The sequence below is a fragment of the Puccinia triticina genome, chromosome 3A, assembly GCF_026914185.1.
Source record: "Puccinia triticina chromosome 3A, complete sequence".
Lineage (NCBI taxonomy): Eukaryota > Fungi > Basidiomycota > Pucciniomycetes > Pucciniales > Pucciniaceae > Puccinia > Puccinia triticina.
In genome coordinates this window covers 6,555,950-6,572,636 of record NC_070560.1, presented here as the reverse complement: position 1 = coordinate 6,572,636, position 16,687 = coordinate 6,555,950, and the positions used below count along the sequence as shown (strand labels likewise).

The 16,687-nt window shown below is 48.5% G+C and overlaps 2 protein-coding genes across 2 annotated transcripts; one reads left to right on the top strand and one right to left on the bottom strand.

Moving 5' to 3' along the window:
- Positions 1 to 2,132: 2,132 nt before the first annotated feature.
- PtA15_3A704 (uncharacterized protein) lies at positions 2,133 to 6,706 on the bottom strand (the record flags this gene model as incomplete). The annotated part of the gene is made up of 8 exons (XM_053167699.1): positions 2,133 to 2,895; positions 2,961 to 3,610; positions 3,678 to 3,831; positions 3,902 to 4,014; positions 4,077 to 4,217; positions 4,293 to 5,051; positions 5,125 to 5,699; positions 6,196 to 6,706. 8 exons carry the CDS (start codon positions 6,704 to 6,706, stop codon positions 2,133 to 2,135), a joined length of 3,666 nt encoding a protein of 1,221 aa, XP_053018890.1.
- A 162-nt stretch (positions 6,707 to 6,868) lies between these two features.
- On the top strand, positions 6,869 to 7,623 carry PtA15_3A703 (uncharacterized protein; the record flags this gene model as incomplete). The annotated part of the gene is made up of 4 exons (XM_053167698.1): positions 6,869 to 6,911; positions 7,125 to 7,227; positions 7,361 to 7,474; positions 7,605 to 7,623. 4 exons carry the CDS (start codon positions 6,869 to 6,871, stop codon positions 7,621 to 7,623), a joined length of 279 nt encoding a protein of 92 aa, XP_053018889.1.
- Between the last annotated feature and the right edge of the window lie 9,064 nt (positions 7,624 to 16,687).

The following is a 16,687-nucleotide window of genomic DNA, read 5'->3' as shown; positions in this document are numbered from 1 at the left end:
ACGCCCATGCCCATGCCCTTCAAAAAGGGCTTGTGGGGCCACACACCCGCTGATGGTCGCACACCCTGTATTTGCCAAGGGTGTACGAGTCAAAGGGTGTGCAGATACATACAGTGAGGAGGCATACACATCCCTGCTCGCCGAGAGCCCCTTGGCGGGCAGGTACAGATCCCACCTTGCTGAGCAGGTATAAATGCACCTGCCCGCCTAGGGGCTCTTGGTGAGCAGGCTCGGCGGGTAGGTGTATGTATACCTGCTCGCCGAGAGCCTTGCCTGATCGCCAAGAAGGATAACTCTCCTCAAGCAGGTATACAAACACCTGCCTGCCAAGCCTGCTCACCAAGAGCCCCTTGGCGGGCAGGTGCAAGTATACCTGCTCGCAGAGAGCCCCTTGGCGGGCAGGTGTATGTATACCTGCTTGCCAAGAGGCTCTCAGCAAGGTGGGATCTGTTTGCCAAGGATTTCTCTTGGCGAGCAGGTATACATGCACCTGCCTGCCGAGGGGCTCTCGGTGAGCAGGCTTGGCGGGCAGGTGTTTGTATACCTGCTCGCCAAGAGTCATCCTTCTTGGCAAGCAGGCAAGGCTCTCGGCAAGCAGGGATACATATACCTACCCACCGAGAGCCCCTCGGCGGGCAGGTGCATGTATACCTGCTCTCTGAGAGGCTCTCGGCGAGGTGGGATCTGTACCTGCCTGGCGAGGGGCTCTCTGGCCAAACAAGGCAGGTACCCGCCATTTGTTTCCCTCAAAAGCTGAACACCTGCACCCGCACCTGCTACCTGTCTGCGGGTACCTGTCAGTGCAGGTGGGTACCCCCCCACGGGTACCGGGTACCCTTTTGCCATCCCTAATACTCAAGACTGGACCAAGGCTAGGAAGCCAGTGGCAAAGGAAGCAGCCTCAAGAGTCAAAGTAATCCTGTATTCCATTGTATTTTGACTCTAGGGATGTGTTATAAAACCTACTCCAGATTCATAAACAAACCTCCCCCCTCTTGAATTCAATTTCCATTTTTGGCTGGGGATTGCCTGTCCACATGCAGCCCATGGGCAACCCAACACATAAACAGGCTTGGGTTGGGCAAAAATTTCAGTCAAACTGACCCAGCCTAAGCCTACCCAATTGCCAACACTACACTTGAGGAACAGAGTGTGCTTTGGCACACTACTAGGAACAGAGTGTGTCAAAGTCCAAGCAACTTGTGCCACTTTTTAGCAGGTTTTTCCACTAGAAGCAGCATAACATAGCAGCGTGTTGGTGTAGTGCAGCTAACAGTCTGCTAACATTATGGCTGCAGAGGCCAAAGCTAAAAGCCACTACACTATCACACAGGAGCCATTTAGCATAGTTTAGCATAGCAGCCCACTGTTGGACTTAGTGTCAGCAAGATTTTGTTCATATTACTTGTCTTGTACTTGGAAGTAGGAACACTATTGAAGTAAAAAAGGGAAATCCACTGTATTTTTTTTTGATGATGGTAAACAGAAAACTCTTCCAGCAAGCAACCCACCAAGTGGGAGCTGGTGTCCAACAGTCTGGGGGCATCCACAGCCACCGGAGAGCTATGTGTGTCAATGCATGTATCATTTAAAAAAACATTGCCAGAAAGATGTGCAGCCCCAATTTTATCTTCTATACAATCTAAAACAAGGCAAGAAAAGTAGGCAGGAAGGAAGTAGGGAGGAAGAGGCCGATCATCATCATCAAGGAGACAAAGAAAAAAGCAGGAAAGGAGTGTATATTGAACCTCGACCAAAGTCGGATTATTTCTTGGCTGCCGCCGCCCACGACGACGAGACCAAAGAAGAGGATGAAACATATGGTAATAAATAGTCAAGTACATGTATGTGTGTATATGCGTGCAATGTATATTGAAAGAGTGTGTTGCGAAACAAAAGAGTATAAAGCAAAGGAAAGAGAGGGTGTAGTATCCAGGCGATATTATGGATGGGGAAGGGTTATATGGAAGGAGAAAGGAGTGAGAGGAGGAGCGTACCCTTCAGAATAGCCGCAAAAAACGTAAGAGAAAGAGGAGGCCGCGGGGGCGAATAAATAAGTACATGCGAAGACAATCTGGACAAGGAGAGAGAGAGAGATTGGAACGACCCAATGCGCGGGAGGGAGGGGGAGGTCACGTGGGAAAGGCGATGGCGAGTGAAGACATGGTGTTAGAGGGAGTATCGAAGTAGCTCTTGAAAGCGGAGAAGTCCTCGGAGGGTTTTTTCGAGACGACGGCTGAAGGCGGGGCGCGTTCGGGATGCTGGACGGGTCTATTGGTGGGCGTGTTACGTTTAGCGGTGGCGGCGGACTGATGGAGCTGGGTCGCCGGCCGGAGGGCCTCGATGCTCCCGGCCCTAGTGCGAGGGGTGGAGCCGAGGGTTTTCGGCGGGTTGTTAGCCGAGCCGGATGTGCTTCCGGCGCGTCGTCTTGTCGGAGGAGCTCTTGAGCTGATGGCAGGGGACAAGGCGCGGGCTGCACTGGCCTGGGCTTTCTTTGCCAGCGTGCTGGTCGTCGGGGTCTCGTACCGGTACTGTAGCGCAACGGGCGACGTGGTCGCGTTGGTCGTCGCTCCAGTATGGACCCCCGCCGAGGATCGGTGGTGATGGGCCGACGACGATCCGCATGGGGACATGCTTCCTGAGACGCCTTGGAACTGGTGGCCAGCCGGGACACGGTTGGAGAACTTGGTCACCGCTGCCGTCCGCTTGCCGATAACCGATTGGGTCGTCGGCGAAACTATCCGGGACGCTGGTGCAGGATTGCTGGTGAACTTCTTGGACGCTGTTCCAGCATTAGAAGTGATCTTCGTGACATTCTTGTTGTTTAACGTCCCTTTCGTCAGAGGTGCGATGGGTGCAATGATTGGCTTGGGGTCGTCCTGGTCGTAGGAAAAGCTAGACAAACCCATGTTGCATTAGTCAAGACAATTTGCCGATGCTTTTTTGTGCAGAATGCTTACCTCATGGCACTTTCACGCCTGATACGCTCGTACTCGTCCGTCCCATTGGTAGTCAGAGACACGCGTTCAGGTTGGGGCCCATTGGCACTTGAAGCTGATTGGGCGGAAATGTTGCTGGTCTGTTGGGCGGTTGAGCTGGCAGTACTGTTGGCCATGTCCTCTGCGTGAGCTTGGTTAGCCTCTTTCAGAATAATAGAGGGATGCTTCTCCCATCTTTCGATTTTTAGGAATTTGTAAAGGTTCCTCTCTTGACCAGGCAACAGACGTTTGCCCTTCTGTTTATCTTTCAGCCAAGATGGATAGCTTGTGGACATTCGAGTGACGCCTACCCGTTGACATCGTAGAACAACATCCGAAAAGACAACCAGCCAAATGTCACGCTTAGAGCCAAGGGTGGGCTGTTTGCTCTCAGTACCGACCATGTCGGAAAGCCTGCGGAATGACTTTTGTCCTTTGAGAATACGCAGACGATCGATAGTGGACTTTTCCTTTTTCCCAGACGGACTTAGAACGTTGCGGGAAGATATCGGCGAGACTGCCCGACTGCCTTCGGCCGCATCAGACAGGGTTCGCTTTTCTTTACCAGGAACAGGCTGCCAAACTGATTCCTCAGACATGAGCAGACGATCGCTTTGGGGGACCATGATCGCCTACGCGGATGTCAAAATCAGGGTTAGCCAGAGTTTTGCGAACATCACGGAACACGAGCTATTTTACCTTCTCATTGACACCATCAATTCGGGACCATACATCTCGAGCTTTGGTACGTTCTTCTTCGCTGATCTTGCCATCTTCAATGCTCCTCACAATCCCATCTATCGAAATCGCCATGGCCTGTGCGCTTTCATATTCGTGTGTAGATGCATCGGTGCTGCCAAGATGAAAAAAGGTGAAAAGTAAGCTAGCTAAAGGATTATTCGAAAAAAAGTCTCAACACTGACTGGTAAAGCAGGTTTTGGAACAATAAGGGATACTTGAGTAGTCGTTGAAACGGTTTAGACAAACAAATCGCCAGCCCACATTCGCCTTGGACAGCTGCGTTCTCTTCCAAAAGCTGAGAGCGAAAAGGGTCAGTGATTTTTTTCTGTTGTGCAAAAGGGTTGATTGTTGACTGACCATGATTATACTAGCAAGACGCTTCATCTCCTTCGGGGCGGTGGAATTCTTGCGACCCACGACCGCCAAAGTTTCCTCAATATCCCGTAGAGCGCGTTCGAGATGCTGGACATAGACAGCATATGCCTCGATGATCCAAGTCTAGAGATATGTGAAATAAACACTCCGTTTAGGACGGCTTTTGAAGAAGGGACAAGGCCAAGAATAAACCCTAACCTGTTCGGCCCATACTGATGTCAAATCCCGGACGAGCGGGAACTGTTCGAGATACTTTTCTTTGAGTTGGACACTCAAATCTTCGTGTCCCCTGAACATCCCATCATTGACGATATTGAAAATGATCCTCAACGACTCGGGCAAGAGGTATTCAAAGTTGGCGTGATTCGTTAGGGCCTGTTGAATGGTATCCTGATGAGCTTTATGAAGCTTGTTGGGTGGATTAGGCGGTCGAAGATAATGCCTGATACCACGTAGAGTGGAAGCACCCTTGAAATTCATGTGTGGGACTGAAGAACTTGATTGATTGTAATTAGAAAGAGCCTGGACGTTGGGGTCCAAGTCGGGTTGAGATGCTCTCTTGGAACGAATTCCAAACCGAGTATTGAAAGACAAACGATTATGATTTGGTCCGTTTTTCTCAGATGGAGACAGGGTTCGAGTTGGATCAGGGGATGTGATAGGGGCAGCTGATTGGACGGGGAATGAGTGAGAATCTTCTGATTCCATGTCGGGCAGATGATCTTGGCTATGATTAGACGTGTTGCGAGAGCATCGTGAGGAACTTCGGACAAATTGGGCAGCGATCGGCAGGAAGTCAGAGGCAGTGGTGGGAGGAGTCAAAGTTGTTGGTGAGCTGGAGGAAACACTGCTGTAGCTCTTGAAGAAATTCGATTGGGTATTTGTTGCTGGCGGGGTGAGAAGAATCGGGGCGATCATAGGATATAGTATGGGAGTGATGTAGTTGTTTCGGAGAGACTAAAGACCAGAGAGAAGTCAGATTGTATTTCAGGAGCAGAAAGCCGAGATAAGTTTATATGAAATAACTGACTACTAGTTCAGAAACATAACGCTCCTCACTCGCCACGATTTCCCACAGAACTTCCTGACGTGTTCGCTCTCTTCCGCTCAAGTTTTCAACCAAGTCCAGATCGGTCATTTCACTCCAAGTCATCGGCTGGTATATGTCTTCACCCAGTCGCCCACCGATCACGTTGCCGCCCCAAGTGTCAGCAGGGCCGATGACCCCACCAGAGCTTCTCCGGACCTGATAACCTGAGCTGACGGTTGACAGTGGTGTCATGGGCCGATATCCATTATTGGGGGTTGGTGTCATCCTGTCGCCATATGTGTCACGAGATAGGTCGGGGGATGGGAGAGATGCGGAGTGGCCGAGCTGACTGCCAGATTGGGATCCAGCACTGCCATCAGATCGCCATCCGGTTGAGCCGGCAGCAGGTCGATGGGGAGACATGACGCTAGCGGGGGGGTGATGGAAGGAAGAGGTGTTGGCGTAGTTCATGACGGTGCGGGTTGAGCCGTGGGCGTTACCGGCTGCCGATGAAGATCGAAGGGAGGGGTGAGATGGCTGGGGTGTTGGTGGAGTGGGTGGTCGGGTGGTCACAACTTTGGCGTAATGTAAGGCATATCGAAAGGAGAGCATACAGGTAGAGAGATCACCGACATGAGAAGAAAGTTCCGAGTCAGCTATATTTGACCGTTCCGCAGAGTGACGATGGTTTTCAAGATGAGTATGTGTAATTTGAGTAGATTGATAAACACAACGTAAAACGCAAGGTTGAGAGGTTGGACGTCAGACTTAGCAACTCTTCAAGGTTTCCGACACAACCAGAGTATGTAAGAATCTATCTACTGGCGGGTCATGAACTCAAAAAGAACATCGATTCCGAAGCGAGAAGCTTGAGCTGAGTGTTTAGAGACAAGTGTCCCGCACTTGGGGCATCGAGCTATGTATATCTCAGCTCCCTGGTTGGGGTAGAAACGATGACGAGGAGTCTCGCGTTTGAGGTAGTTTCGGCGATGACGCTTTTGCGCGCAGAGAGATGAGAGAGAGAGAGATGAAAAAAGAAGGGGGTACGTCAACGAGAATCAAAGGACTCACGGCTTGTGATATCGGGGCTGACGAAAGCGACTTGACGCTTGTCTCGATTATCTCGCGTGTTAGGCGAAGCGAGGGGATTGTCGGTCGGGTATGTTGTATCGTGTTCGTGCGTGGAAGGAGCGGAGATGAGGCTTGCAGTGGATGAGTCGCGGTGTTGAGAGTGATTAGCCGAATCTGAACCAAGAGCAGAGGGGTCCTGGTCAATTGCTGAGCCAGCGAGGGTGGAGTGGTAATCAGTCGGTTTGGTATGATGGACAGAGGACGAAGTTCCAGTGGCTGAGCCTGAGCCGGGGTCTTGTGAAAGCTTCTTGCGGTTGAAGAATTTTCTCATGATGGACTTGAGTGTGAGTGTGTCGGTCTTGAGAGCGCCGGAGATGGCGATGATGTCCGGCCAGGGTGGCAGCTGGCTGGGGACAGGGTTGAAGATGGATGAACCCTTAAAGGAGATATCCCGTGCGGGATATCCGGCAGGCAAGTTAGCAGTCCCGGCGGGTACTGAGCCTGCGGACATGACCGGATATCCGCTAATATTTCACATTCCTATAGCCCGATACACCGATCTGTACCGAGTCCCGACACCCGCTTCACGAACCCCGAGGCATTGCATTCGGCAGGGCGCCTGCCGCTTTCCAATCGAATCCAACACATCCTTGTCCCCCCGGTTCAACAACTGATGAGAGCCTCGTTGGTTAGTCTCGCTCGATCAGCCTGGAAAGGTACGTCTCCCTCCTTCCTTCCCCACCCTCTTTTCCCTCCTCTCAGACTCATTCAACAACCCCCCACGTGAGACGCTTTTTGACTGGATTTGTTTTCTGTCTGGGCGCCTTTTCCAAAAAAACGAAACATTCAATTACTCATTCTTCTCGGGTCATCGATATGCTGTAAACGAATTTTTGGACGTGCAACATGGAAACGGGGGGAACACACAGGGCCTTATTTTACTGCCTTTCCTAACTTGGCCGAGGCTCTTCAGACAAATACTGCTATTCGGACATCCGCAAGAGCATGTACGATCCTACCGAACTTCGTGGGGTAAGTTCCATCACCTCTACTTCCCCAGGACACAAGCAGATGAGAAGTAGAACGCGCGAAAAGAAAAGGATCTGATCAACTCCATATCCGCTGTTTTTTGTTTCGTTTTTTTGGGGGGCGAGGGGACGAATAGGCTGAAGTTACTAGTCCATAATGGAAAAGAATATATCCCAGTAAATATCACTCCTCAAATGGTCGGGCACAAGCTTGGTGAATTCTCTCCGACTCGGAAACGATTCACTTATAAGTTCAGTCCACCTTTCTTATGCAGTACATCTTCTCCCACGCTCTCACCGCAAGAGCTCGAGAGCTCACTCTGCCGTTGTCTGCTTCTTCTCTTGTTTCCACCGATATTGATTGATGTATCCATCATACAGGGCCTCCAAAAATCGATAACACCACTGGTTTCCCAGTTTCTTTATTCCTTTTATTTTTCTACCTGCCGGCTCAACATGTAGGGGGGTTCATGATATAATTTGACAAAACTTTGGTCCCAATTTGAACGCCCTCATGGACGCTTCCAAAAAGCATCCATGTGATGCTCAGCCCACCTGACATCTGCGGGATGCTCCCCAGGCATCCGTTGGACGGTTTTCAGCCGAAAGCGTCCACCGGACGTGGGCCAATTCCAAAAACTCAATCTGTGGTGTAGATCTTGTACCTAGGCTATCACTTTGTTGTATTTCCACTTCTCTTTTCATCACTCATTGGGTCACATCTTGCTTGCACCTAACTAGGAGCTCAGTTGTCTCTCCTGTTGCTCCCATCACAACCTCCTTAAGCTCACAGCTGTCCTCTGGTGTTTCTCATGTTCAAGACTGGTACCCAAGACAGCCTTGTACTCAATCAACATGCTCTCAAACCAATGTGCCCACACCTTCCTCTCCTTCCCTGCCTCCTTCCCCCTCCCTGGGCCTCAGTCCACCTGCTTTGGCACAGTCCTAATATTTGACTGTGCTTTGGCACACTCCTAATCATTGACTGTGCTTTGGCACACTCCTACCAATGGTGGGCCAGCTATGCTAACCGTAGCCTAATGTAGCTGAATTCAGCTAACTTGTAGTGTAGCAATAGCACAATTCCACCGGATCTGCACTAGCTCTATGTGCACAGGGCTCAAAAGCACACCTGCTATGCTGCGCTACAGCAGTTTTTAGGCCTTTTTTGGCGCTACAAGTGCTGTAAAGTAGAGATCACCAAGTGGACCTGTGCACAGGTACCCGGGATCCGCGGGTGGGTACCCATCACATGTTGTCGGGTACTTGCTCTCAATGACCAGGACAGACCCTAGTCATCAAGAGGGTTATTCTCAATGACTGGGACAGATCCTGGTCATTGGGAGGAATCAGCCCTCTCAATGACTGGGACAGATCCCGGTCATCAAGCGTAATCAGCCCTCTCAATGACCGGGACAGATCCTGGTCATCAAGGGGAATTGGCCCTCTTGATGACCGGGAGAGATCCAGGTCACCAAGGGGAATCATCCCTCTCAATGACCGGGACAGAACCCGGTCATTGAGAGGAAACAACCCTCTCAATGACCGGGATAGAACCCATTCATCAAGAGGAAACAACATTCTTGATGACTGGGACAGGTCCCGGTCATTGAGAGGGCCAATTCCCCTCGATTACCGGGATCTGTCCCAGTCATTGAGAGGAACCATCACTCCCAATGAACAGTCTGTAGCTGTCATTGAATGGGGGTGTTGGATAAAAAAAAGCACAAGTACCCGCGGTACCCGCAAAAAGTACCGCCAGTACCCGCCTGCGGGTGCTGTGTATGGGTACGGGTGTCTGAATATCATGAAAATCACTGCAGGTACCCGGGTCCACTTGGCGACCTCTACTGTAAAGTAGCATCAAGCTAACACTACAAAAAAAAGGGGGTGCTATTAGCGCCACTATGCTTACGCTAGGCATAGTAGGGGAGACTCTGACACACTCTCCAGAGAGTGCCAAAGTCTAATTTTATGTTGTTCTGGGTCAGATGTGAGTCAGATGTGGATTAGGAAATGAATGATAAATTCTTCAGAAGTGAATGGGAAGTCTGTCAGAAGTGATGCCAAATTGTCATAGGACCTTGTGCAATTTTGTATAAAACCATTTAATTTTCTAGAGAAAACTTACAACCTGTAATCAAATGATAGTTACTCAATACCCAATTATTAATCATTTATGGTGAATTTCTGTTGATCAATTTCTCTTTGGGTTTACATCGCGCACGGGGGGAAACTCATTGCGCACGGGAATTTCCGTTGACTCAACATCACGTGACGTTGGGCCCCCCTCCATGCGCGCCACCAGCTCCCCTCAAAAAACTATCCGCACACGGGGGTGCCGTGCGGTGACAGGTGTCCGGGGTGAAGCACTCTGGCCATCCAGAGGAAACAATCCCCTTGATGACCGGCATAGACCGGTCATCAAGAGGGTATATCACATCTCTCTTGATGACTGGCATTCTGGTCATCGAGAGGACACATCCCCCTCTATGACTGGTACAGACTGGTCATTGGGAGGCTACATCCCTCACACACCGGTCATTGGGAGGCTACAATCCTCTTGATGACCGGAATAGACCGGTCATCAGGAGGCTACATCCCTCTCAATGACCGGAATAGACCGGTCATCAGGAGGCTATATCCCTCTTGATGACCGGCATAGACCGGTCATCGAGAGGCTACATCCCTCTCAATGACTGGAATAGACCGGTCATCATAAGGTTACATCCCTCCCAATGGATGACCGGAATAGACCGGTTATCAAGAGGACACATCCCCTTTGATGACCGGGATAGACCGGTCATCAAGAGGTCACATCCCTCTTGATGACCGGAATAGACCGGTCATCAAGAGGACACATCCCCCTTGATGACCGCTCTGTACCAGTCATCAAGGGGACACAGCCAGTCATTGAGAGGGATGTGTTCTCTTGATGACCGGAATGCCGGTAATTGAGAGAGATGTGTTCTCTTGATGACCGGAATGTCAGTTGTTGAGAGAGATGTATCCTCTCAGTGACCGGTCTACTCCGGTCATTGGGAGGGATGTAACCTCCTGATGACCGGTTTATTCCGGTCATCAAGAGCAATGTAGCATCTCGATGACTTGTCTATGCCGGTCATCAAGAGGGATGTAGCCTCCGATGACCGGTCTATGCCGGTCATCAAGAGGGATGTAGCCTCCCAATGACCGGTCTATTCCGGTCATTGAGATGATTTTAGCCTCCTGATGACCCGTCTATTCCGGTAATCGAGAGGGATGTAGTCTCTCAATGACCGGTCTGTGCCGGTCATCAAGGGGATTGTTTCCTCCGGATGGCCAGAGTGCTTCACCCCGGCCACCTGTCACTGCACGGCACCCCCGTGTGCGGATAGTTTTTTGAGGAGAGCTGGTGGCGCGCACAGAGGGGGTCTCAACGTCACGTGACATCAAGTCAACGGAAATTCCCGTGCGCAACAAGTTTCCCTCCGTTGTGGTCATTATTCCTGTGTTTGTAGGAGGAAAAATTCAAACTTTTATGTGTACTCACAAAACGCCTCAAGATACGGCCAAATGGACATCAGAAATGGAATCTAGGACCAAAATAACCCCTAGTCACCCACTGAAACCACTCCCATATCTCTACCGGATCAGAAGATACACAAATCATCCCTTTCACGCACCAGTCCGAGCGGGTTCACACACAGACTCAACCCTTGGCTACCATACTTGGCATAATGCATACGGCACATGAATTAATTTTCTTCCTTCCTTTTATCATTCCTCACCTCCTATTTTCTCTTTGCATATGTTTGTTTTCCATTTGCATATCTTTGATCTTGGAAAATCCCTGTATGAATATATATGATCCTGTTTGCATATCAAAGGGACGCATTGTAGATAGTCTAGCTAAATTCCCTCAGTTGTACTTTCTCACCAGCCAAATTCCCTCAAAGCTGTTCCCTTGGAGCTAAATTCCCTCATCATTGTCTATATAAGGAGGCCTCTGCCTGCCAGTTGTTCCCACCCTCATGCCATCTGGCGGTCTATATTCTCTACTCACTTATCACTCATATTATCTATCCATATCACAGTTATCAGCTCACATCACCACTCAGTTTCACAAACCTTTCACACTTTATTTGAAATTCATATCATTGCTCAGTCACACACCTTTCACCAGTAACCAGTCCCCGGTTCCACTCCTGGTTGAGCTTAGCTCCCTCTCACCCTCATCACGCCTCACTTTCTGAACTTATATACCCCCCAGGCCAAGGACCTAGGTTCAAGCCCCACTCAAGACATCAAGTCACCGTCACCTATCAGATACATCAGTAACCCCATCAACCTCGGACATTGACAACAATCCTCTTATATATCTCATCTTTGAACATATCCTATCACAAAATAAATTGCCAAGCTTACCTTGGTGGTCTTGTTTTCTGATATACAGAAAGGCAGAGCTTGCAACTCATCCATACCTTTCGCCATTCAGCAAAAGGGTCTCAAGACACCTTTTGAGTCTTACACCGTGCTCAAAGTAAACCCGTTTCTCTTTTGGGGGCTTTAATGGCTTTTTGACCAGTTTGTACTTGTAATGGAGCTGTGAAAGGCCCCTCCGGTGATATGTAACCCTAATGTATGCGCATACACAAATGTGACATTGGTGAAGTGGAAAACAGCTCACATGCATGTGGATGGAGACATTGGAAAACAACTCACAAGCTTATATGTGTTAAGAAGCCAGGATGTCTAGCGGAAATCTGGTACTACACACCTCCACGCTTGACTTGACTCATATTTTCACCCTAATTTCATCCTTTTTTTGGCTCAATTCAAGATGATACCAGCCTTCTTTAGGGGGATATGCCAATTCAGATGGGCCTTTCACATCATTCTAACAGGTGTGTACATGTTGTTGATCTTTGGGAGGCCCAACCTGTGATTTGTAAGAGCATCTCCACCCGGGGAGGTAAAACCGGGTTGCTAAAAACCCGGGATGGCAACTCAACTTTTGCACATAGCAACCCGCAAGACTCTTGCACCCACCTGTGTGTGCTATAATACACATACGCACCAGAAGCACCCCCCAATGACCAAGTCATCAAAGGGAGCTACAGCGCTCCATGACCATACAGCCAGTCATTGATGACTCACATATCACACTAGCTTATGAATAAAGCTCTTGATGAACGGTGTAGCCGGTTGTCAATAGCTCAAAAACCTCCCTTAGACCAACATAGCCGGTCATTGAGAGCTCTCAATGACCGGGGTAGCCAGTCATTGAGAGAGCTCCTGATTACTACAGCCAGTCATCAAGATAGCTCTCAATGACTACAGCCAGTCATCAAGATAGCTCTCAATGACTACAGCCAGTCATTGAGATAGCTCTTGATGAGCGGTGAGCCAGTCATCAAGATAGCTCTTGATGAGCAGTGAGCCAGTCATTGAGATAGCTCTTGATGACCGGGGTAGCCAGTCATTGAGATAGCTCTTGATGGCTGTCTCAATGACCCCTTTCAAGTGTGTGTATCCCTTTCATGTGTGTGTATCCCTTTCATGTGCGTGTATCCCTTTCATGTGCATGTCTATTCCCTTTCACAATGTGTACATACCCCTTTCATCATGCTTTCATGACCCTTTCATGTTTACATGTCCCCTTTGAGTTTTTTACATCCTTTTCAACCCTTTCATCATTCAGGTTTGCATACCCCTTTGATGTTTACATATCCCTTTCATGTGCAAATACCCCTTACTGCACATAACCCTTTCATGCATACAAACCCATTTCATGCATTCATACCCCTTTCATCATGTGTACATATCCCTTCTATGTGTTAATACACCTTTTCCCATTCCCCTTTCATGCGTACATATTCCTCTCATATGTACATATCCCTTTCATGTGTACATACCCTTTTTATGTTATTCTGGCTGGATTCAATGGCACATGGAGTGTTTTCTAAAAGCAAATAAAAGGGTGCTCAGGGGGATGCTCATTTGAAAGGTTGAAGATTTGGCTCAGCCTACTGCATGAGCACTACAGCATGTAATTGAGCATTGAGATGCTGAACAAGGTGCACACTGAAGGTGCACCAGCATGGAATTTGGGTGCTTGACTCCAGCTTGAGCTGAAGCTTGATTCAAGCTTGCTGAATCTTAACTGCAAGCAGTTTCTAGAGTTTTTCTTCCAGTGTCAGCCCCTTGAAAACATAGTTTGAGGGGCAGAAGTATGTGCACCACCATCCACCGTGCCTATGGCCGGCACAGGCTGGTCCCAGAGTGGAGTATACATACTGTGCCAAGTCTGGCACAGGCTGGTCCCGGAGCGGATTATACATACTCCCCCAATGACCGGCCAGTACGCATGTGGAGTGTGAATCAACGGTCATTGAGGGGATTAAGAATTCCTCTTGTTGACCAAAATGGTCCCGGTCATCAAGAGGAGGAAACACACCTCTTAATGACTGGAATAGTCCCATTCATCCCACTCTCAATGAACAGAACAGTCTGGGTCATTGAGAAGAGTGAATAAACCTCATCTCAACAACTGGAACTGACCCGTTCATTGAGAGGAGTATTTACTCTTCTCTCAATGACCTGGGGGGAGTGAAAACTTCCCTTGATGACTGGAACCCGGTCATCAAGAGTGTTCCTCCTCTCAATGGGCGGGTCTGTTCCATTTGTCAAGGGAATAATTGCTCCTCTCGGAGTAAACATTCTCCTTGATGACCAGAGCAAACGGTCCATCACTCCTCTTGTTAAACAGTTTGCTCCAGGAATTGAGGAAGTGTTTCTCCTCTTGATGATCATGTTTGTTCCAGCCATTGAGAGGTTTTATTACTCCTCTCAATGACCAGGACTGTTCCAGTCATCCAGAGTTATGTTTAATCCTCTCAATGAGCAGTACTTTGGTCATCAAGAGTTATGTTTACTCCTCTCAATGCACGTGACTGTTCCGGTCATCAAGAGTGGTGCTTACTCCTCTCAATGACCAGGATGTTCTGGTCATTGAGAGGTGTTTTTCCTCCTCTTGATGACCAGGAACATTCTGGTCATCAAGAGGAATGCTTAATCCCCTCAATGAACTGTGATTCACACTCAACATGTGTACTGGCTGGTCATTGGGGGAGTATGTATGGACCAGCCTGTGCCGGCCATGGGCAGGGTGGATGTGAGCCTGAGCCTCTATAGTGGCTACAGGACACAAGAAAAAAAGGGGACACTGGTTGTATTTCTTGGGATAAAAGAACTACAAACAGTGAGAGAGAGAGAAAGAGAAAGAAAGAGAAAAGGAAAAAGAAATATATGATCTGGAGGGGGTCTATCTACTCCTTATAGGAGGATCCTCAAAAGTCAACTTGAATCACCTGGAAAAGTGATAAGGACAGCTGTGCCAGACCAACAGGGGCTACAGACTCCGCGCGCACCAAGGAGACGGTGGGGGGACACAGAATAGTAATACTAATCTGCTCTGATTTTTAGACTGAGTCTAGGATTAACAGAGTAACCTGTGATCTTGAGCAGAGTTGAAGTGAAAGCAAGAAAGAGGAGCAATCAAGAGACACAGAGAATCACTCTGGATAATCAAGGTTCAAAGGAAGAGTATACTTACTATCAATAACCTAGGTGCCTGTGACGGTAGGTGTACTGGGAGCGTTGTATCCTCTTGTAGGGTGATCCTGGGTTATCTACGGCGTGGTTCTGGGTGGTCTGAAGTCTGTAGATCCTCCTCAGGCAAGGGGGATCCTGACTTCGAAAATTTTCACAGTTTGCTTATGTAATTACATATGTACATGTGGTTTGGCGCGCCTGGTAGCGCTGACACGTCACAACTGCGCATGCGCGCCACAACTCAAGAACTCAGGGAAGGAGTAGAGTTACAAAGAATCTGTAAGTTGTAACTAGGGTTAAAATTGCATGAGGAAACAGAATATGAAGTCAAAACAAAGATATCTCTTAAGATGGAAAAGGTATAAAGCAATTCATATGTAAAAGTAGATAAAAGGCAGACTTTAGGTCAGCTGTGATGACTCTAAGGCTGACAGTGGATGTTGGTGCACATACTTCCGCCCCTGAAACTATGTTTTGGAGGGGCTGAGTACCTGATCAATGAGTTTCTCACGGGTTGAAAATCCCCAGGGAGCAGGAGCCTGCTTTCAGCTTTCTTTTTCATTCTTTTTTTGTGTCAAGCTGATGGATCCAAATCCCTCAAGAAATTGGAGGATGGGCAAGAAAAAGGGTCAGTCTGAATGCACCCCAAAAATTTACTTCATGTACACCAACATTTTGGTGTACCTACATGTGCACCCCAATATTACTGGGGTGCACTTCTGGAGTGCCCCAATTTATTGGTGTGCAGACCTGCTTACCCCAAAAACATTGGGGTGCAGGTGTTAAAACCCCCAGACTGCTTCAATTTTTGGGGTGAAATTTAATGTACACCAAATGGCATGGTGTACATAAGAAGCACACCCCATCAAGGGGAGTTACTCCCCCACCCACCCAACCAACTTGTTAGACCTGCACACATTGGTCATTGAGGGGAGTAGCACCCCTTGATGACCATTACAGACCGGTCATCAAGGGTGCTACTCCCCTTGATGACCATTACAGACCAGTCATCAAGGGTGCTACTCCCCTTGATGACCAACAGAGACCGGTCATCAAGGGTGCTACTCCCCTGATGACCAGCACAATTGGTCATTGAGGGGAGTAGCACCCCTTGATGACCAACACAGACCGGTAATTGAGGGTGCTACTCCCCTCAATGACCAACACAATCAACTGCTATTCTCCCAAGTACTTATCCAACCTCTCCAACTCGCAAAAAGAGCTACTCAACACACAAGAGCCTGTACAATGGCCGGATCTGGTTACATTATGTTGATGGGCTATGGTTCTGGTGAGTATGAGCATGATCATTGAGTAGATCTTTCATAAGCAGCTGAGCACATTCAAATCCTTCATTTCCTCCTGTTGGTACACTGAGCCTTCAAATCAAATTATGTTAGCTCGTAGTTCAACAACTGACCCAAGGAAACTTGAAGAAGTACTGCTTACAACACCAATTCTGTCTTGCATCTCTGTACTTGATAAATATTCATCTCAAGGCTCCCCTCTACATAGTACCGGTAGACATATACTTGATTTTGTTGTCCCAGACGGTAGAGCCGATCAATTGCTTGAAATTCATTTGGTGGATTCCAACTTGGTTCCTAGAATCTCAAAACAAGCCAGGTCAACCACAAGGTCACTCCTCCCAATTGTGGCTACCACTTGCCATCACATACACATGTTCAGCACATTGCAAATCAATCGCCACTCCTGCTGCCTGGATAGAACTTGCAGCAGTGGGCAGATACATTATCCAAAATTCCACATTTTTGGTTTGTAAATTTGAATTTTGCACACAAAGGTTCAAGTTATCAGCAAGATTTACAGATCAGGGCTTTGTAACACCATTCTCTTCAATTTGTGCC